General features: G+C 34.9%; 1 protein-coding gene across 2 annotated transcripts in view; it reads right to left on the bottom strand.

Moving 5' to 3' along the window:
- The window catches only part of BMP2K (BMP2 inducible kinase), a 124,248-nt gene that overhangs the window by 62,080 nt on the left and 38,241 nt on the right, over positions 1–23,927 (bottom strand). For both annotated transcript variants that reach the window (XM_037051022.1, XM_037051023.1), the window contains exons 2-5: positions 13,393–13,511; positions 9,765–9,870; positions 3,930–4,072; positions 1,410–1,531 (exon numbers count right to left, since the gene is read on the bottom strand). In XM_037051022.1, the coding sequence (XP_036906917.1) occupies positions 1,410–1,531; positions 3,930–4,072; positions 9,765–9,870; positions 13,393–13,511 (490 nt within the window). The remainder of the gene's footprint in view (positions 1–1,409; positions 1,532–3,929; positions 4,073–9,764; positions 9,871–13,392; positions 13,512–23,927) is intronic.

Raw genomic sequence — 23,927 nt, 5'->3', positions numbered from 1 at the left:
AGTAAGAAAGGACTTGCTATATCATGGCATAGTTTAAAATTCATTTTGAGTGCTAACACATTTTATTTTACATAAAACATCTTAAAGGTCAACAATCCCACTCCTCCCAATGACCCTGACCGGGGGGACGTGCTGAATGGCACGACTAGAGGAGCACCCTAAGAGGCCAGAACACGAACTGCATGCCGGCAGGACTTTTGTTCGCAGCTCTCCTGCAGCATCAGCAACAGTGCCCACTACACTGTAGGCCCAACGTAATAAACACCTGTTACTGAGTAAATGGTTAGGCTATTAACTCTTTAATTGAGCCACAAAGCACAAGAACACCCTCACAGCCTACATCCACTACTAATGCAAAATTCTACTGAACCTTAACTCTATACTTCAGATCTCTGCAACAAGATATAAAACCTAGTTTGAGCAGAATTTTATAGCAGCCATTATATATAACAATCCAATCATTTTTAAGAATTAGCCTCAATCCCAGAAAGCAAGTTCAATAATTTATTGTTAAGTTTTCAGGGCATTTATGTTTACTAAAGCGTTTGTTTTTATGGAATCTAACATAATCATCATAAGCTAAGTTCCCTGAGTAGAAATACATAGTCAAGAAATCCATAGTGTTATAATAAATGAGCCAAAGTCTACTTGGCTCATTTCAAAATGTATCACCTCTACTTGAGCTATTTCGAAATATAAATTGCAATTCAAATGAACAGCTCCTACAGAGTCTTAAAGAATCAAGAATTTGTGAAGTGAAGAGGACAACTAAGACAAGGCAACTACTCAGAAATTCCTATTCTGCATTCTGTATCATTCTATTAAAGTAATCAAAGCTTTATAAACAGTTCCATTTTCTAAAACTAGAAAACAGAAAAGTCACAGAAAAATCTTTACAGGTAACCACGGAAAGTACAAGATTTAAAAACATAAAGCAGATAGGACCTATTTTTCTACCAGAGAGCTTCCTAGAACACTGTTAACGTAACATCGTTTCAGCACAGTGATGCATACAAAAATCAACTTCTCAATATCAGATATAAGGTAAAAGTTTAAATGTTTTCAAGTAATTTTCCTAATAAGACAAATCCTCAGTATTAGTAAAACACAAAGAGCTTAAATGAACTCAGTAATTACTGAAAATTCCCTTTAATAAGTTCACAATTACTATAGCTTATTTAACACTTTCTTGATAAGTGTGTTTACAATGTAGATGAAAAACTTGTATCCATGGTAAAATGTGTTTCCTATCAAGCTAGATCAGACATAAATGAATTAATGCTTATGGCATAAAAATATTTTGAAGAAACCTATGAATGGAATATCTACAATATGTATTAGTAAAATTGATCACAGAACCAAGTTAACTAAAATTCCCTTAAGAAAACACAGTGAAGATGAACACTTACTTTTTAATTTCTTCTTCTACCACATTAACTCCATCTTTTTGAGGATTAAGAAATTTGTTAGTGGCACTGCCAAAATCACAAAGTACATAGTTTCCACCATCATTCAACAAAATATTTTCCACCTAAAGAGAAAAAAATCAATTAATTGGTACTATTTTCAAAATGAAAATTATCTTCTGACAACCATGACCTTACACAATAAACATTGAAGCGTTGGTGACACATATACATACAAATATACGTATCATACACATACTTGTATACACGGTACCTCAAATCGTGAGGAAGGTCAAATGAACCAGGCAAAAACTTACTCTATTATCTCTACTGCTTCTCTAAGAACACAGAAGGGTCTCTCTAATCCCAAGATCATCTGTGTAGGGAACAAAAAACCCTAAATCCTCTCTGAAAGTGCTTCAGGGAAATAAAAGAACTTGTAGCAGTCAGAATCTATACTGTACCTCCATTTGTCCCCATTTCTGACACTTCATTGTATCTGTAGGCAACCAATAGCAAAAACCATTAAAATTCAACCTCTGCTCCTCATACCATTTTTATCTAAAATTGTGCACTAAGAAAGACTTGACTTAATGTATCAACTAGGAAATTAGAGTTGTAGTAACTTAAGTAAACAAATTCGTGCAGTTTCTAGAAAGAGAGAGTATATATCCACAGCCCAGCTCTGCTACTCACTAGCATGCATACCTTTGGATAATTTGCTTAACCACTCTGTGCTTTAGTTTCCATATCTAAAAAATGGGGAAGGTAGCATCTATTATTGCTTAGAACAGTGCCTGGAATAAGGTAAGCACTTAATAAATAATACTATTTTTATTACATTTTTCCACAGTATTTTTATTTTTGTAACAGTCTTGGATAGTAATTCAATTCAATTGCTCTCAATTCTATCAAAATACTTACATTACTGTTTACCGTTTTCCCCCTAGATTTCATATTAGTCTACTACATAAAAGATTTACACAAAATAAAGATTTGTACAAGAAATCTAGAACAAGTTTGCTTAAATTTACACACACAAAAAGAAATAAGCATATGTAATATGGCCTGTACGAAATTATTCAATTCTATGTCTTTTCTGGTTTAAAATTATTAAGCCTCACCTGTAAATACCTGCATGAAAAAAGTTAATGATTTGCCCTGGCTGGTGTGTCTTAGTGGATTGAATGATGGCCTGTGAATCAAAGCATCACCAGTTCGATTCCCAGTCAGGGCACATGCCTGGGTTGTGGGCTAGGTCTCCAGTAGGGGGAGAGTGAGAGGCAACCATACCTTCATGTTTCTCTCCCTCTCTTTCTCCCTCCCTTACCCTCTGTCTAAAAATAAATAAATAAAATCTTTTTTAAAAAGTTAATGATTTTTAGTAAATTTTAATAATCTAAAAAAAATCACGCCAAGTTATTAGGGAAAAGTAAAAGTGGCATATTCAAAATAACTGAAATAAACTATACTAGTTATCCAAATTAAGGGACAAAGGTCTGCAGTCATGCATTTCAACCCTGTCTTAACTTGTATCCTTTTACCATAGGTTCCCTGAATGAACTTTTCATGGTTACAACCTATATTCTAAATAAAATCTTCTATTCCCTTGTATCTTAAGGAGTGTTTTATTATCACCTTTCACAAATTTTGTGTAGTCAGTCAGAATTAGGATTCATTCATTCATTAAATATTAATTTTTGAAAACACACTATGTACCAGGCACTGTTCTAAATGCTTGAATACACTGCACAAAAAAGAAAAATCCTTGCACACATGGAGCTTATATTTTAGTGGAAGAGAAAAGAAAATAAACAGTAGGCCTAATACATAAGCAAATTATATAGTGTCTTAGACAATGACAAGTGATAATAATAAAAAGTGGAGCAAGGGGGAAAGAAGAATGCTAGGCTGCAATTATAAACGAGGCAGTACAAGACAGAACTCACTAAGAAGGTGAATCTCCATAAACTTGAAGCAGGGAAAGGGTTGTGTCTGTGGGTATCAAAGACGACACCTACAGTTTTGTTGTTGTTATTGTTTTAATCCTTACTTGAGGATATGTTTATTCATTTTAGAGAGAGAAAGGAAGAAAGAGGGGGAGAGAGAGACATGGGTCAGCTGCACCCCAGCTCGGGACCAAGCCCACAACCTGTGTTGCACAGGACAATGCTCCAACAAACTGAGCCACCGAGCTAGGGCGACACCCATAGTTTTACAGGACACGTGTACTGATATCTCTAGCAATATGACACCAGGAATGTTTAATCCCTTTGGAGGACTTTTTCCAATGTAATAAATGGGTATCATATTCAGAGTGCGCTAACAGGTAACATAAAGTGATCTTAAAGATAATCACCACCAAATTCTACAGCCAGTCGTTAGATGCCCCCAGGAACTAACAGGAAACATGGACCAATGTCAGTGCTAGTGATAAAAACTGGTTTAGATGAAAATAGCCAAAGAAAATTGTAACTTGAAAGTTAAAAATGCATTAATCCATAAGCAGTCTAAAGTTCCTACCTTCAGGTCCCGATGAATTATTGGAGTCTGACACTGATGTAACCTTGCAACAGCTTCACAGGTATCGCAGAATATCTGTAACACTTCCGGTTCCGTAAAACCTGTCTGCAGCTTCTTATTCATCTGATTCACTACTTGACCAGCTAACCAAAAAAGTAGTTTTGAGAGGACATATTTTTAATAAATGCAGTCTATTACAAAAAATTAAGAAATACATTATGGTCTCAGGTACTGGAAAATTGGCTTTTTCATAATTCCCCTAATAAGGATTCTTATTACACCATTAAGTACTGATTCAATGAAATATATTTTTTCACATTTTTCATTTTAACACAAGAAGATCTTAGATAGATGATGTCCTACTAAGGCTATTGCTTTTTTTTTTTTTAACATTTTAACATCTATGAAATCAGGGGAGTGTACATTATTGACAGAATCATGGAGTTTCAAAATGTTTATTCCATTCTGTGCTAGTCATCGGGTAAACAATGATGAGCCCCAAAAAGTTTCTATTATCATAGAATTTACAGTCTAAAGGCAGAGATAAACATTAAACTCACAAATAAAACATCATAATTATGCACAGTAAGAATAATAGGAGAGAAACCTGTATTTAAAGTGGTGAAGGAAGGGAAAGAGAGGGTATCATATAAGGCCTAAGGAAGTGATATTTATGTTGAGAACTAAGGATAGGCAGGGGTTAACCAGGAAGGGATTTGGAACAAGAGCAAGATAGACATAGGAAGTGGCAATTACAAAAGCATCTAGTTGGGAAGGAGCTTAATGACTTCAAATAGCTTAAAGAAGGCCAATGTGTATGTGGTCTAGAAAGCAGAAGAGAGAGTAAGGTGAGATGACAATGACAGGGCAGATAGCAATCAGAAATACTTAACATTGTAACTTAAGAACCAAGGAAACGCAGGACGTGACTTTTCAAACATATTCCTGGATTGGGGGAAAAGGGAGTCACAAGAGTGGAAATGGAGAGATGGGTTAAGGACCTAATACTCTAAACCAGGTAAGGGATACTACAATCGAATAGCCACACAAGAGCCCTGAGAGGCAGTGTAATGATGGAAATTCTTCACTATTCAAAAGTTAAGATCATTGTATTTTAAGAATGCAAGTAAATATGTGGCTCATTCAGAAACCATTCTAATAAAAATCAATTTCAGGAATTTAAAAAGGCGAGCTAATGCTAACTTGAAACTTTCTTTTAACAAGGCTGAATAAAAGAAATGTTTGCTACTTTGAAATCCATCAGAATGTGCATGCACACCTGTTCCTTTTATTATTACTGTCTACACAGCTTTCTCGTGTGTTTTCTGAAATGGTTGGGGGTTTTTCTTAGAATTTTAGAGTAAAAAGAACATGGATTTTCACCTATCAATCTCCAGCTCTCAAAAAACTCAGGTCTACTTGGCTGTAATTTGTTCAGGGCATCTCTGAAGAGTAAGGCACCTGACCAGGCAGCAGTTTCTTTCATCCTCTTGTCAGACATCCTGACTCACTTTGACCCAAAATTAAACAGGATGAAAAATGTTTTCTTGGTATTCATTTACATTCTTGAAATACCATTTCAAAGCTAAAGAAATCCAAACCTTAAACTCATCCCACCTATTCTAAATTGTTCGATATTGAAGTTAGTAGAATAAATTTTAAACAAATGTTAACCTCTTGCTTCCATTCAGAGATCTTTGAGCTGGAACCCTTGAATGACAAAATTCAGGTCCCCCCCAAAAGCTAAAAGCTGTATTTGAGCTGCGTTTCAAATGTAGACACACAAAAGGAATTATTATTATTCAAAATCAAGCTCTTCTGAAAATTGCATTAAAGTAAGGTTATTCTAATGAAGAGGTTAAGAAATATATACTGAAGGTCTTTTAAAACAAGATACATATAGCTCTCAAATCTTCACATATTTTTCAAACAGATATCATTTCCTAAACAAAACCTTTTATTCTCTGCCAATTTCATCACTAAAAAGGTCAACATTTTCCTAACCTGTTACAGTGGTCATCCAACAACCTTCCTATGTCATTACACAACAGAACAGACCTTCACATGCTCCACTTGCCCTCTCCTGTTTCTACCATGTCCATGCGAAAAGCATCCCCAGGACAGCTTGCTAGTGCCCCGAAGAGGACACGCAATGTGTGAAACCAGTCCCAGCAAACCCACTGGCACGTGAGCAAGCCCAGCCAAAATGAGTAATGTCACCCCACCAAATTCAATATAGAACAGCTGACCCACTGATTCACACGCAATAATACCTGTTGTGTTATGCTACTGAGTTTTGTAACGTTTTATTGTCAAGCAAAAGCTAACGGATACATTATTCATAAGAATTTCTGCAGAACACCTCCTACAAATAAAAGCTCTTTTCATAAAATACAAATATATTCCAAGTATCAACGATGATTCCTGAAAGTTTGGTACCTAAAGCACATAATCTCTCCTTAACCTCTACCTCAGAACTGCAAAGTAGGCAGTGCCACACCGTGAGCCTTCAGATACCTAACATTAGACGGAGAATGACTGTAAACATTTGATACCTGAAACCATGGTGAGGTAGAAGGTGTTTAACACATTCTTCTACTTTCTATACAGTTTTATCTCTACATACTCAAAACCAATGTACCTGAACTATATACACATAAAACTGATTCCCTCACTAAAGTACTTTCATTCTTCAACAATTCTATGTAAAATAATTAGCTTTTTTAGAGGAAGTAAAGGAAGAGCATTTATTTGCCCATTCCCCACCCCTCCAACCTACTGGAATCTTATCTTACTGATACATCTGAGAAAAGGAACTGATGAGCATGCTCCATTCAGATCCTTTGGATTCCTTCTTTTAATATCTAATTGTCTGCTTCAACACATTCTGATCTGTAGTGCATACAATAAGTTTATCTGGTAAAACTTTAAAAATAAAAGTTCTAACACAATGGAGAGGGCATTATAGCAAAAATAGAAAAAACTCCAGAAACAAACGCAAGAAACAGAGTAAAAATCTTTTTAGAAGCTGCAACTAATCAGTAGGAAAAAAAAAAAAGACTTGCACCTAAAACGAGAATAAGGTGTATTTTAACAAAGAACAATATGAAGAGAACAAGAAAGAGTTCCTGAAAATTAAAAATAACAAGGCAGAAATACAGATTTCTATAGGGGAATTGAAACATAAATGTACAGAATGCTCCCAACACAATCACAGTAAGAAGAAAAAGAAAAAGAAAAAGAAGAGAAAGAAAGAAAACCAGAGGAGCAATCAATCCAGGATATTTTTAATATCCTAAAAATGAAAAGTCCAAAAAGAGAGAACAGAGAAAATGAAAGAGAAAAACTAAGTACCCAGGAGGAAAAAAACCACCAAAATCACCCACAACCAAGGTACATATAACTTAAAATTTTAGAATGCTGGAGGTAAAGGAAGAGATTCAAGAAGTGTCCATGGGAAAAAAACAGGTCACATAAAAAACGGAGCAATCATAAGGCATCCAACTTGTAGGGAAAAAATGAAGTAAGTAAGGCTTTCGAAATTACAGATCAAAAACTATATGTAACCTACAACTCTTTATCCAGCCAAATTAACAAATGTGGAAATAGAATAAAATTATTTTTATATATGAAAGGTTTCAAAAATGTTTTCCTCATAAATCCATTATCAGAAAGCTACTGAAAAATGGACTCTGCCAAGGTAGTTACAAAAACAAGTGGGGAGCATCAGTAGAAGGAAGTCCAAGACAAGAGGAAGGCAAAGGGAATTCCCAGAGTGACAGCCAAGTGCTATAGAATTAAACAAAGTTAAGTTTCCCAAAAGGATGTTCCTAAGGAAAGAAAAAATGAAACTGACACAATATTAAAATATTTAAACATATTCCATAAAAATTTACACTGGAGAATGTGGGGTGAATATACTAACATGTATAAACAAAATTATGCAAGTGAAAATTGATATAATTATTAACTCCAAGATAAATAAAAATACAACTACAGACTATTACATGTCATAGTTTAATGACGAATAAAATAATTAACACTGATTATTAATTCAATCTAAAAAATGAGTGTTATCATTTTTACAGTGACAGTAAAATCCTCATCTTTTCTTGGAAATACTATCTAAAACATGATTATGAAACTTTCTAAAGCCCAGAATCACATATTTCCCTGATTTTTTAAGTTCCTTTTTTTTCTTTCATACTCTAAAGATCTCACTAAAACTACCAATTCTCTATATAACGCAGTATAGAAATACAGAAGTAAATATGAGAAGAAATATCTCAAAGATTATGATATGATTTAGCCATAGCTTAACAGATCTATTATTTGACTTTTAAAAATACATAAATGAATAACTTTGATCAAAATAAAAATTTCATGTAAAACAAAGCTTGTTGATTCAAACCAGATTTTTAAAACTGTTAATTTTTGAAAGCAAAAGAATGCCTTCCTTAAACCAAATTGTCCCCTAAAAATGGAATTTCATTTGGCTTTCCTTTTAAAATGTCTTCTGAATGACAATTAATTAAACTCATCTAGCATTACAATTATGCCCAATTCAATTATATTTAATCCAGCTAAGAATCAGAACAAAAAATGCTGTAATTCAGAAAAGTTAGGTAGAGAAAATCCGTGTCTTCTCCTTGTCACAATGCTTCACAGTAGAGATGTGAATATGAGAAAACCTCTAACTTCTTACATTATATGAGGAAATAAGCTATAAATACACTGCAATAGATACTATAATATTAACTCACTTTAGTTCCCTCTGTCCTCCCTCCTTACAAGACTAAAGTAAGAGACACCATATTTTCTCCATCACCACGACCATCATCCTTCTCCTCCAACCTCCAGGAAATGACAAGAATCTCTGGTATCACAAATAACAATGATAACTGTCTTAAGAGAATCCAAATATAAACCAGGACTCCCTAGAGCCCAAATTGCCAGATACAGTCTGAATTTTTTAAGTTCACAAGAAAGAGCTGAATTGCCCCCTTCATACATTAACGTAAAAAAATTTCAGGGAATTCTTTTAAGTTAGCATTATTCTTCAGGCATCCTATACAAGTAATTATTTATTTTTAAAAATCCCACAGTAGATCCAAATAAAATGTGGTTTTCTATCTTCTGATATTTATAAAAGAACTCTAAAATACAAAATAATACAAGTTTATAAAAATTATAGATCAAAATATATCCTCCAAATTTATTACATTTAATATGTTGAAAGGTAACATGGTAGACTGATGGAAAGAATACCTTCTAACACTAATATTGATATATTATGCTCTTCGTGATCTGATTCTAAAAGAACTGGATTGGAAGCATGAAGGGTAGGTGCTCTTTACCTGCTTAGATTTCCTATTTTAAATCCAACAGCATTTTTCCTTGTCATTTACCTAGTTTTATTATCCCTACAGCAACTATGACTAGGTTTTAAATATTTTTTTAACAACTTAGGTTTTGTTGTTCTTTTTTAAAGTTCTTATTGACTTATTTTTAGAGAGAGGGGAAGGGAGGGAGAAAGAGAATAAGAGAAACATCGATTGGTTGCATCTCGCACACCACCAACCGGTGACCTGGCCCGCAATCCAGGCATGTGTCCTAACCAGGAACTGAACTGGTGACCTTTTGGTCTCCAGGAAAATACCCAATCCACTGAGTCACACCAGTCAGGGCAGTTTTAAATAATTTTAACAGCATGCCTTAATTACACAGATAATTAAAACTGAGACTGCAATAACTGTCTACAATAAGGTGATACCTAGTAACCCATTTTAGAGCTATTATTTTTTAGTATAAAACAAATGCAGAAAAAAAACTTACCTCGACAATATTCCATTAAGATAAGCACCTCCCATACATTATCACTAACTGAATTAAGAGCACAGTCCAGATAACCCACAATATTTTTGTGTCCAGATAGCTCTTTCTGTAAAAAAGAAACAAAATTTTAAGAATCAGAAAAGTACACATTTTAAAGCTCTATCATTAGTAATAGTCTGAAGTCTAAATTAATATTTTTATGAAATTTCGAAAATTAAAACTCAGGCATGAGTATAGAATCTGACATTATTTCAGAAAGGTTTCTCCAGTTCCAATGGAAAGTACTTAACATTTGTCATTTTCTGACAAGCAAATTATTCAGTGAATACTTATTTTTAAACTCAATCATGAAGAAAGATGGTTCACTCAATAGCAATAGTCTACAAAAGTGAGTGTGCAAGACAGCCCTTAGGGACTCAAGGACAAAATATTTACTATAGAGTATCAGCATTTTTACTATATTTACTTTCATCTTAAAAAAATAACTCTAATACAGGGGCTGGCAAAAATAGGTTTACAGTTGTGAGTACAGGAAACAAAAAGTTAATTCTTTATTATTTGTTATTGTATTTTTCATACAAACAACTGTAAACCTACTTTTACCAACCCTTGTATTTATGAAATAACAACTACACTCATTTGCTTGTTTTGCCTACAATGTACTGCAGTTAATGTGTATCTAGTTAAATGGATTTTTAAATGTATATACTATCATTAATATAAAAAATAAACAAGTGGTCTAAAAAGATTTCTGTAAAGAAACTATAAAGATAATGCTAATAATACAAATACTAGGAAATAATGAGAAAATGCCAAATCTCACACTTGTGGCTCACGGTAAGAGACAACCTTCAGCACAGATTACTGAGGTTTAAAATAATCATGATCTAATTAGGTTTATGTAAAAATTAAAAAACAGTTATCAAGAATACTATTTTAAATAAATTTACATCCACTATCATTAATAAACCTAATTTTAACTGTGTAATATAACTTGAAATATTTGCAGTGGCAGCTGAACATGTCATTAATTCATAAATAAATATACATAATGGGAGATAGGTCATCAAAAAAAGCTGGAGGACCACTGCTCTAAAGAACTGATCTCCCTAAAATAACCTGTTCAAAAGCCTAAGATTTGAGCATTGCTACTGTTGATGGTGACTATCACAGGGAACCTCCGCAAAAGGCTAAACTTATAAAAAATTGCATATTTATTCCTCCATGTTTAAACTTCAGTCACCTTCCAAAAACTCTCCATTTGATGCAATATACCTATCGAGACATTTTTTCCCAGTGCTCAGAACAGTCTTTGAACTCATCAATTTGAATGCATTTTAGTGCTTCTGTTGTTTTTTGTTTCATCTCTTTCTTGCACTTCAGCAAAATGTTTTCATTTGAGGACTTTTTTTCATCAAGGGAGAGATCAGGTGAATAGGGAGGGTAGGGCACAGGGGTCATGCCATTTTTTATCAAAAACTGCTGAATACTCAGTACAGTCTAGGCAGGTACACCTGTAAATCACCCATCATGAAATGGGCAAAAGCACTGAGTCTTCAAAAACAATTCACTGAAGCTGAATACAGCCTCTCCCAACAACTCCAGTGGGCGCACTGATCCAGGTAGGTTCCTAGAACACTCACTTACCCGGGGAAGCCTGTACTAAAAGGAACCCATCCTCCAGAAGATAAAAAGATAATTCCAGTTTCTTTGGCTCCCCTCCTTGTATTTATGTCTCTAAATTATGCACATTCTACTAATGGGAGAATTATGGCACAAAAGTACTATGTCTGGTCTCAAGTTAGAGAACCTGGCCTAAGACTTCCCAGTTATCTTGGGGTAAATCTTTTTACTCTTTATGTTTATAGCCTTACCTTAAAAAAAGTAAAATTCAAATCTAAGAAATAGGGACAACTAAAGCAGAATTCAGATAAGCCAGACTGTATAAAGGTGCCCATATTCAAACAAAGGGGCCAACATAAGTGTGATAAGAAAGATGTCAATAAAAAATAAGAAATCCCCCTCTTAGCAGTTGGTTAAGTACAACTGACAATAACAACAAGTATGGGAAAACAAGGATATGGAAAAACTGTAACATTTATATATAAGTGTTTAACCATTATTGCTATACACCTAAAATAATACAACATAGAATGTCAAATATAATTGAAAACTGAAAATGAACTGATTAAAAACTGGAAAATTCATACATTGGTGGTATGCTGTGGAAAATAGTGTAATGGTTCCTTAAAAAGTTAAACAGAAAATTATCATGACTCAGCAATTCTACTCCCAGACATATACACAACAGAACTAAAAACAGGTACTCAAACAAAAACCTGTAACACATATATTCATAGCAGCACTATTCACAACAGCCAAAAGGTAGAAAGAGCCCAAATGTTCATCAGTGTTTTTTTAAAAAGTCCAACAACAGATAAACAAATGTGATATACATATATACAGTGGAATATTAGTCGGCCATAAAAATGAAGTACATATTACAATGTCAGTAAACCTCAAAAACATGCTTAGTGAAAGAAGCCAGATAGAAAAGGTCACACAGGACATGACTCCATTTGTATGAGTTATTCAGAACAGATAATTCCCCACAGACACAAGGTAGACAGGTGGCTGTGAAAAGCTAAATCAAGAGGGGAATGGAATGCAACTGCTTAATGGGAAGAGGGTTTCCTTTTGAAGTGATGAAAAAATTTTAGAACTAGACCAAGGTGGTGGTTGCATAAACATTGTCAATACACTAAATGTCACTGAACTGTTCACCTTACATGGTTATATTATTGACTGTACCTCAATAAAAATTTCTAAATCTATATGTATACATTAGATCTTGATACACAGTTGATGTAGAGGAAGAAGAGAACAGATAAAAGAGGGGAGGAGGAGGGACAGTGAGACAAAATTAACAAGAAGCCACCCGGCACATTGAGAATAAGCAACCCTAGAAAAGGGAATTTTCCCTTTGTAGTGTTATTTTTTTTTTTTTTACTGTTTAGTTAACTGAGTTACTGAAATTTTCTTCAATGGCCTATTAAAATATTTTCACATTTCCTAATATATATTTACTTATTTTTAAAGATTCCATGTATTTCTTTTGAGAGAGAAGAAAAGGGAGGGAGTAAGAGAGAAACATCAATCCATTGCCTCTCGCATGCCCCCAACGAGGATCTGGCCCACAGCTCAGGCATGTGCACTGACAGGGGATCAAACCAGCAACCTTTTGGTTTGTAGGTGGGCACTCAATCCACTGAGCCACACCAGCCAGGGCCTAATATTTAAGAAGAATTTTTCTTTTGCTGAAGGGTACTTTACATATTGCAGAGTACACCAAATAAACTGAACAACTTTATAGCATGATTTTAAAAATAAAAAGCAAAACTAATTCTTGTCTGTGACTACAAACACATACAATGAATATACTCAACACTCATGTGAGTGGTAAACATTAAACTCAGGACAGTGGTTTCTTTTCCAAGTTAATTTAATGATGTCCATTGGCTTTCACAGATGTGCATAAAGCAATAAGCAGCATGCTTAAAACCATGCCATAATGCAAAACTAAAGGAAAACACACCAATTTTCTAAACATAATTATGTTTTCACTTACCATAATTTTAATTTCCCTTTTACAAATGCTGAGGTCTGGCAAGTTATTGACATACATTCGCTTCAATGCGTGGCGGGTTCCACCATGAGTTCGCACCAGGAAAACCGTGGAAAATCCACCTAGAAGGACAAGTAGCAATTAATTAAGAATCAGCCACTACTGCCAAAATCACATACTGGGTATAACGTTGATTGCTCTCAATGAATGTCTCAATTTGATTGCTATCATCTGGTCTCCCTGACCACGGAGCATCATCCAGCAGCAAGAAGTCTTCAGCAGGAAACTCCACAAACCACTTTGACACATTCGATCAGTCACGGCACCTTCTCCACACACTGCACACATCTTTGTGTTTCAGTTGCATTTTTACCTTTCTTGAAATAATAAAGCATAATATGCCAAAAATGTGTATTTTCTCCCAGTTTCAATATTAAAATGGCTATATAAAAATTCACCAATTTTGTTAAGCTTCTTTAAAAATGCATGCTAATTTGACAACTGTCACAATACAAATCTAACAACATTGTTTTGAACACAGTTAAAATACATCTAAGCTCTGCTAGAGCCAGCCACCTTACAGACAAAAACAAAAGAACATTTTGGCCAACGCAATAATACCAATGAAGAGCATTATCTCAAAGGAAAATCAACCGACTGTACCCAAGATAAAAATAAGAACATTCAGCAACTAACAGATTACACCTAAACCCATAACACTGGCTTCCTATGCCATCATGAAGTAGCACTTAGAGGATAACATGCTTCTCAAATGAATATGCATGTGTGCTAAAGGTTAAAATGCCACATTTTCACTTTGCATGTGAGTACCTTTTATGTGGTATGTGGAAAATGTCACATATAAATTAATACTATAGTTTGGCATATACTAATGATTGCCTACCCATCAGCCTCTGCCTCTCCTTTGATGACAAAACACTAATGTCGTTTAAGATGAAACATCAATGAAGTTTATTGGGTGGGTCCCTCCTCCAGTTTCAGGGGATGAGCCAATACTATTCTAAGGTGATAATGGGAATCCTATTTCCTCTGGTCAGTAACTAACTTATGATTGGGTATGGAACTGGTTTTACTTAATGGGAGATAAGAGAAAGTCTGCTGAGGGCTGCAGGGAAAGATTTTCCACCTAGAAAAAAGGAGAAACTTAAGGAAAAGATTTTACTCGTCCTTCCAGTTTTTGGATTTTATTACATAAGAACATGATGTTTAGACCTATTGCAGCTAGAAAAGAGAAACAGAGGAAGAAAAACTGACTACATAGAATACTGAATTAGATAACTGTAGAGCCACCTCCTTCCAGAACTCTTATATGAGAGAATAAATGTCCTCATTAGTAATTTACATCACAGTTATTCAGACAATCTGTTAACTTACCTGACAAAGTACTGTATCTGAAATACACAGCTCAGTATTCTAAAGAACAATTACTTCTGACACATTTGAACAAGATTTCCACCTGAAGTTTTAAAAACTCACCTTGGAATACAATATCTATAGCTTAATTAGAGTTTAAAACAGAAGGTACTGTGTATCACTTTTATCACTTTGATAGCCCTTACAAAGAAGCATCCTGAGCAATGCTAAGTCAAAGCAGCCAAAGAAAAAATTAACTACTGGATATAAACAATGGAGAAAGAAGAACTCTGAACACGCTCCTGAGTCAGTAGAAAATCAGTCCAGATCCACCAAATCTTCCAATTGCAGTTATAAGAAACTACACATTTACCACCTTATGGATTTGGATTTCCATGATAACGCAGAAGAAATCAAATCGACCAGAAAAGGCAAAGATGTTTGGGCAAAGTACTTTAAGTAAAAGCTCTAACAAGGCAGGGTATTTCTTTTAAAAGAAGTTCACTTAGCATTAACTTCATGTTCATACATTAACATATTAGAGGCACTAATAAAGTGTTACACTACCCAAACTTTATTTGATTAAAAATTTTAAGGAAAATGCTGCAAGTTAGAATAAATCTAGGTATGGAAATAGTATAAATATAGGTCAAGATAAATAGCACTTAAATAGCATTTGTTCTGAAACATTTACCTAGAGATTCCCGTAGAACAATGAATGCTTCCCAATCTCAGCTGTGCATGAGAATTGCCTGGTGAGCTGGTGTGTGTGTGTGTGTGTGAGCATTTGTCTTAAATAGTTGCCAGGTTCTGACTCCAAGTATGAATCAAAAAGTCTCAGAAAAACCCTAGTATACAGGGTCCAGCAGAAGAAATGCCTGCTTGAGTGTGGTCGGTAGGGTAATAATATGAGTGTAATAATTTAGTTTTAATTTGAATTCATTTAAAATGTCATATGGTGTGCTTGAGTGTAATATATTGTTATGTTACAAAATTACATGCTTATAATTTTGTAATAAGATTTTGTAATAACGAAGGGGTGTTATTTGTGCCAGACCCTATATATACATAATTCTAAAATCCCACTATTCATTATATTATTCTACTTTTGTATATATTCTTATAAATATATAATAATGTAAGTTCCTTATTAAGTTGGGGGGGGTCCCCAGTATGGTTCTGATGCACAATCAAGTTGTGTAGCCACTGATTCAGAGTAAAAGCTCCTAGAGAAACCATGGATCATGCTATGCATTCGCAATCACCCACCAAAGTATAATTTTATCCCTGTGAATTATAAAAACTAAGGAAAAATATTCGCTAAGTCTTCTAACTTAAAAAACTCATTTCTAAAAGTTCAAGTTTTCCAATTCCACTGATGCTAAATAAGATACAGAGCTGGCCTGATGTTAAGTATTGTACACAGAGATAGTCTGTCCCTCAACTATGACTTATAGCTAACACTGTAAATAACGGTCATTGATGGTGCCTGCTTTGAGAGTGAAATGGCATCATTTGGTTCTCCAAATACTATGCTTTCCAGAATTTTCTGGTTAAGTATTAGTTACCTAATATTATTTCTCTCTTGAGAACACAGTTAGTGGGAGGTAACTAGTTAAGACATTTTAGTAACCCAAGACAAATCACCATCTGGGGGCTACCAATCCACACCTTCCAAATTCCTCATCACACACTTTTCCTTACAGAGTCTTTCATGAGCGACCCAGTGCCCGCCCATCACTTTCTCAGGTATCCATATTTAGAGTTTTGACTACATTACCACATACTTCAATTCTCAACTCATTTCTTATATATATCAAGACTACTGGCAGTAACCATCAATTCTATTTATTATTTCTATGTCCAATTCAATATATAGTTCAAGTCCAATTCCATGCTAAATTTATAATTCCATATATGACATTATAAATTTATAAACCATTCTAAATGTTCTCAAAATCCCTTAAAAGTAAAAGAACTAGGGATAGATATTGGTCTGACAGAATAAAAAGAAAAATAAACATATATGTATAAAAGTTACATGAAAAAGAAAATAACCGGTGACTTTTGTAATCTGTAAATCATAAACTACAGGCACTCCCTTCCATCTGTGTGCACACATTCTGGACAGCAATGATTCTCCCCTGGATTTTTCAAGGGCAGAACTTGTGTTAAGCATGTGAAAGGGTTCCTGCAAAACAAATCTCACCTCTCCTCCCCACACATACAAGAAGTATTCAGATTGAAATGAAGAAGTGGCTGTAAGCCAAACTAAACTTGTTCAATTAGTAGCATTAAAATAATAACAATGTAGCTTACACCTGACTGAATACCAAGTTGGAAAGCACTGCGCTGGAGATGGCACTGCCCTTAGTAACCGTATTGAGCACAAAGCATGTATTTCTACAGACGAACTGTTCTTCCTGGTAAGTCATCATTTATTCCTATTAAGCTATTGTTTTCCCATGTTTTAATTTGTCTCATTTTTAATTTATTAAATATCTATATCTGTATATACAGATATAATCTCCCTTCAAATTTGTTTAGAAAGATAACATAAAATAATAAAAGTGCTTTCATATATGGTAGTTATTGTCATTAATAATAAACTATTATGCTGCTGTTAATAATACTATTCTATCTTAGGAAGGTTAGACTACACATTTTATTTTTATTTTTTTTCCATGAAGTACCTTTCATTAGCAGTGGTTTGTTTTGTTTGGCTCATACAGTGTTTATTTTTTTCTAAGTATATTTTATTGTTTATGTTATTAGGGTTGTCCCAGTTTTTCTCCGTTTGCCCCCCTTAGCTGGTACCTCTCTTCCCTTCAGCAATCCCCCTCCCCCTTAGTTCATGTCCATGGGTCATACATACAAATTCTTTGGCTTCTCCATTGCCTATACTATTCTTAACAACCCCCTGTCTACTTTTACCTACCAGCTATACTTTTTCAGTTCCTGCTCCTTTTCCCCCATTCTCCCACTTCCCTCTCCCAGCTGATAACCTTTAAAATGATCTCCATACCTATGATTCTGTTCCTGTTATGGTTGTTTGCTTAGTTTGTTTCTGTCTTTTGTTGTTGTTGTATTTTTTGTTAGATTCAGTTGTTGACAGTTGTTCATTTGTTTATCACCAAGCCTTTTTAATGTTCACAGTTTTGATCTTCTTTTCCTTAAATAAGTCCCTTTACCATCTCATGTAGTAATGGCTTGGTGATGAACTCCTTTAGCTTTACCTTGTCTGGGAAGCACTTTATCCTCCCTTCCATTCTAAATGATAGTTTCACTGGATAGAGTAATCTGCATTGTAGGTCCTTGCTTTTCATCACTTTTAATACTGCTTGCCAGTCCCTTCTTGCCTGCAAAGTTTCTTTTGAGAAATCAGCCGGCAGTCTTATGTGAACTCCTTTGTAGGTAACTCTGCATTTCTCTTGCTGTTTTTAAGATTCTCTCTTTATCTTTAATCTTTGGCATTTTAACTATGATGTGTCTTAGTGTGGTAGAGTACACATTTTAAAGAATTTGAAAAATGGAAATCAACATATGGCTTGATAAGTAAGTTAATATAAACACAGTAATATTCAAATGTATATATTTACCTGCATAAGCATGCTCCAAATCATTTGTAAATACAAATATAAGTAAAATGTCATATATAATTCAAACCCAAAATCAACTTCATAAAATAATTCTTCATTTTAAAGACTTAGAAATTTGAGTATTAAATGAAAATCAAAATAATCTCTTTTTTTAGCACTATAAACCACCTCTATGTTTGGTTTCTTGAAGTCCTATCTAATGGAAAGCAATCGAGATTGCCACTACTGCCACTCAGATTGATGCCTAAATGAACCCTTCTCCCATTCACTTTATGGTAAAAATGTCCTGTAAATTGATTATGCTTATCAAAAACATTACTCTGACTTTACTACCATGATATAAGAAAAAATATATACCCGGTCTCTGTCCTTAGTGCCTGGCACAGAGCTTCAAAAACCCTTAGAATTCCCTGATAAAAGTGTTTTGTTATGCCAATGAGGTGATTGTTCTTTTGCATTCTTTTAACAAAATGGTAATAGAAAGCACAGTACTTCTCCTGAATTCTGTGAGTCATTCTAGCAAATGATCCAACCTAAAGAGGGGTCATGAAAACTCCCAAACACTAGTCAAACCAGCCCATCAGAAGTGCAGATAGTACTGGAGGTGGTCTGAGAGGGAGGGAATCCTGTAAAATTGAGCCCTTATAATTTACAGTCCTGCACTTACTCTCCCTCGTGTCATACCTGAACCGACACCTAGTAGGTGTCAGATAACTATTGTTGGACTACAACTACTTACCCAGAAGTAGTAGTTATGGATTTATTTTGTCTCCTGCTTAGAAAAAGAAGAATACGCCCAACCAACTCTTTAAATCTAACCATGATTCAGAACATATCTGCAATGATCAAAAGGACCTGGAAGTCAATACTCGATATTTTGGAAACATGCAATACTGAATTTAGGAGCAATTGTTCATGTAATTAGACTTCCTTACAGGATGCACAGCACTTATTTAAAACTCACATAACTTCCTGTCCATACCGCAGTATACCAGATCCTATCTGTTTATCTATCTGTCTCTTCCACTAGGTTTAAAGCAACCTGATTAGGGCCTCAGACAACAGCAAGTGAAAAATGAATAATCAATGTGTTCAGAGCATAACTATCAAAATACTTCTGAATTAACCAAATGGCTCAAAAAGTGAAAAAAATGGGGTATTTTTAATTGCCTTGTTAAAACTAACAAGTTCACTAGTTTCTTTGACATAACCTAACAGCAAGTAAAAGAGTTTCCTAGTCAAGAAATTAATTTCATCAAATACAATGTTCATTCGATGAATGACTTTTGGTTTGTTATCAGTACTTTCCAAAGAAATTAAAGTCCAACTTGAAAGAAGTCCTATAAAATTAAATACCATTAAATGTGTCCTATAACCCTGGTTTTCAACCCATTTACTTAGCCAACACACTGAAGACACTATTCATTCCCAAAAATGGTGGAGGCTGTCAACAGAATTGGGAGAAAAAGGTATCACAATTGAGAAGTATGATATTATTAAAGCATAAATTCAGCAAGGATTCTCAATGTACACCAAAATCCTTGATGAAAGATTAATGAGAAACAGGATATTCACATGCTACCAAAGTATCAAAAGGAAAAATAAATCTTGGCATCACTGATGTGGACATGAATACTGATGTTTTGTGCTTCCTGATATGATGCAATATGAAGTAAAGAGCATCACCTATGAAGTGATTCTGCCAAGACCTTTAGCCTAATAAATCTTAAGGCTTAACTCCTAATTTTAAAAAACAGGCTAGAAGAAAAATAATAACACAAAGAAACAATCAGGCAAAGTCCAAGACACTGACTCTTTGGCTAATTGTCTTACAGTGTTCCATATATGGAGTAAAAAAATGAGGGGGGCAGGGCTAGTCTAGATTGTAAAAGACATTACAACAAAATGCCATACACAACCCCTGATTAATCCAACTTTGAAAGAAAGTATATGTCAGACGGGAGGGGAGACTGGATAAAAGAAGATGAAGGGATTCACCAAAGAACATATGTGCATGACCCATAGACACAGACAACAGTGTGTTGATGGCCAGAGGGAAGGGGGGCGGGGGGCGTGGAGGTGGGCAAAGGGGAGAAAAATGGGGACATCTGTAATAGTGTCAACACTAAAAATAGAGTTAAAAAATAAATTATGGAGTGTTTTTTTGTTGGTGAACTATATGAACGTCAGCTGTAGGTATCATGTCATTTTACTCATTAATACTTAACAGGTACTGGGTGAAAAGTAAAAACTGGCAGTTACAAAATAGTCACAGGATGTAAAGTATAGCACATAGGCAATAGTAATACTATTGCTATGACTGTGTATGATGCCAGGTAGGTACTAGAAATATCAGGGAAAATACTTTGTACAGTATATGACTGTCTGAAAAATAAAAAATACTTAACAGGTACTTAAACAAATATACATTATTAAAATGGGTATAATGTCCTAAAAAACCATAGTAGCTCTGTCCCACCTAAGAAAATGTACAATAATCCTTCTAGTGCACGGTCCTCATTCAAAATTATCTATGTTTTTTAAAAATGTATAAAGAAAATATAGTAAAATATTACTAAAAATTTAGTAAAATATTTTACTAAAATATTAGTAGTTGAATCAACATGATAGGCATATGTTTTATTCACTGTACAGTTCTTTCAGGTTTTTAGTATTTTTTGAAATTTTTCATAATAATGTTACAGCAACGGAAAAAAAAACAAGAGACATGAGATTCTTCCCCAGGTAACTCCTCTCTCCCTGGCCATCCAACAACCCCACTATCGCCACTGAGAATAATTATTTTACAAGAAAGACACTGCTACTTGTTATCCAGACTCACAACTTCCCCAAAGGCAAGATAAGTCTCTTGCCACAGAAAATGTTTATGGTATCCTAGGTACCCACAGCTCCAACATCCCAACACACACAAGCACTTCATGTTTACGACAGACTTCCCTTTAGCGATGTTTACTCCTATCGTTTGTTTTCATAGGAATGGAGCAAGAGGGAAGGATAAAATTTCACGTGGTCTTTCTGTACTGTGTGTATCTCCGTACATCATGCAAATCAATAACAGAGAGGAAATACCAAGCTGTCAGCAATTTCTGGTTTCAGTCACTGCCAAAGAAAACGACGTCATTTGAAAACTGTCTTTGAGATAAGTGGAACAGGCACTTATTCGGCTGTGGGATTTGAGCCAAAGATCTGCCTACCCAATGACCACTGGCCTCTGGGACATCAGGCTGTCATACTGTTAGGTTAAGGCAATGGCTCTAGGAGTTTCTTTTAAAATTGAAAATATCCCTAAAGAAGAGTACTAACTTAAATTATTGCCAAACTTGTTGTATTAGTAAGTGCTATGCAGTACAATGCAATGAAAGAACGAGTCAGGTACAACTGCTTGGGCGGGGAATGGGAAGAAGGGGAGTTAGAAAGGGAACCAGAACATAACAGTCATACAGCTCTAACAATATACAAACCATTTCCAAGTACTTTATTTAATTATCATACCTTCATGAGGCAACTTAACTGTTATTTATTCTCATTCTATAGACGAGGAGTAAACTAAGTACTGAGAAAGAAGGTAAGCAGTAGTCCAACAACACAAAGCTGGTCAGATGGAGTCGTCTTTTTTTCCCTTATAAATCTCATGTTCTAATGATTTTTATATCCACACCTGTTCATATTAGTTATGCCGTAAGTAGTCCAGATATCTAATTACAAAGGGGAGGATCTGGGGATAACATTAAAATTCAGGAAGAACAAAAGAACAATAGGGTAATCAAGGAGGAACAATGCCCTCCCACCCCGACAGTTTTTTGTTAGAATCTTACTTAATAGGCAGTATTCCTCATATAGAAGACTATAGGTCAAAAGTATGTCCACTTGGACTACAGAGTCCGCAATGCTTTGGATGACAATCTAGAGATTTTTCTGTTTCTCTTGAAAAAACTGTAAACAAAGAAAGAGTGGGTCCTCATTCCATGTGACATCAATCAAAGGGAGCAGTCAGTTGCTGCAGCCTTTACACAAGTCAGGCAGGTGCTCTGCATTTCATCTTGGCTTCCTCCACTGTCAGCTGTTTCAATGCTCTCACAGCCCACATCACTCTTGCACATTAACTGCCTGGCCCAGGCAGGCCAAGTTTGCAACCCGTACAATAGGAACTTCCCAAATTCTATGCACCACAATATTTATACTTGTTATACTTATTCATCACCTCTCTCCCCAACTGGATTGTAAGTTCCATAAGTCAGAGACTGTGCACACCTCATTTATCAGAGTATCATCAATGTTTACCACCTCGCCTGGTACTCAAATATCTGATGAGTGAATGACTTAACGAACCAGTTCTACTGATAAAGCTCTAACTGATAAGCTACAATTGCTATATTGATCCTCTATGAATAAAAAGCAATCTCTTCATCATTTTTCCTTGGTTTCATTATAGTACTTCTAATATATGCTACAAATTATGAAAACAGAATTTTACTTCCTTACCATGTAAATCACTCATTCATTAATTCAACAACGTATATTAACTGCTCACAGGTGCCAAGCACTGTTCAAGGTGCTATATGCTAGAAACAAAATTAAAACTAGAGATTCACCCCCCTTCCTCCCTGGGGCTGACCTGCTGCCCATAACAAAAGGCTCCAGTGCCCTAAGCTCAGGGTTCCTCTCCTATAACACAATCCACTGCATGTACAGATGTCACCTGGCCCTGTCACATAGCCCTGTGGGAACTGAGGCTCTGGGCACTGAAGCCAATAATGCTGATACTCTGGCTATAGTTATTTCTGTGAGTAATAAAATCCTTTGTCTTATCTCTTCTGCCAACATCCACGAAACTAAGGCAAGCTACCTTGTCAGCTTACAAGAAGGGTAAATCTCAAACTCTTAACAGTTCCTGACAGACAACAGAAAAGGTTTAGGGTAAAATATCAAGAGCACAGTAGGGTGCATGTTAGGTTAGAGATGCCTATTGAACATCGCATTGGAGATAGGAATTAGCAATCAGATTTACAAGTATAAGGTCCAGAGAAGAGATCAACGCAGGAGACATATATCTAAGAGTTATCCTAATTTATACCTTCTTTTATCATTTATCATTATTTATAGCTATAAGAAATAGCTGTTTCTTACAGCCTAAAAAAAATTGCCCCCACAAAAAAAATCATGATTCAATGACTTAAAGCATTATTGTATTTGTTAGCAAAGATGTCCTGGAATCAATAATTTTTACATGCTCTTGGTAAATGTGGAAATTAGAAAAATATTTCCATGATAATTATACATCAAGACTGTTCATAATACATCAAGAGTCTTAAAAATATTCGTATTCTGTCTTGATTTTATTTCTAGAATTCCACCATAAGTAAACTATTAGTGAAGACGTGGAAACCTGTATCTCCAGCAATATGCAAATGATTCATAATGGTAAATAATGTCACACAGGATAGCATTTTGTATAGGCATTTAAAATGCTTACAAAAATACTAATAGAGGTATAAACGTAATAGACTAGATACAAAATAATCTCAGGTGGCTTCATGCACAGCT

The sequence above is a fragment of the Sturnira hondurensis genome, unplaced genomic scaffold (genome assembly GCF_014824575.4).
Source record: "Sturnira hondurensis isolate 20B ecotype Veracruz unplaced genomic scaffold, ASM1482457v3 Scaffold0007036, whole genome shotgun sequence".
NCBI lineage: Eukaryota > Metazoa > Chordata > Mammalia > Chiroptera > Phyllostomidae > Sturnira > Sturnira hondurensis.
Note: the sequence above shows the minus strand (reverse complement) of the source record. Positions and strands in the feature narration are given on the sequence as shown.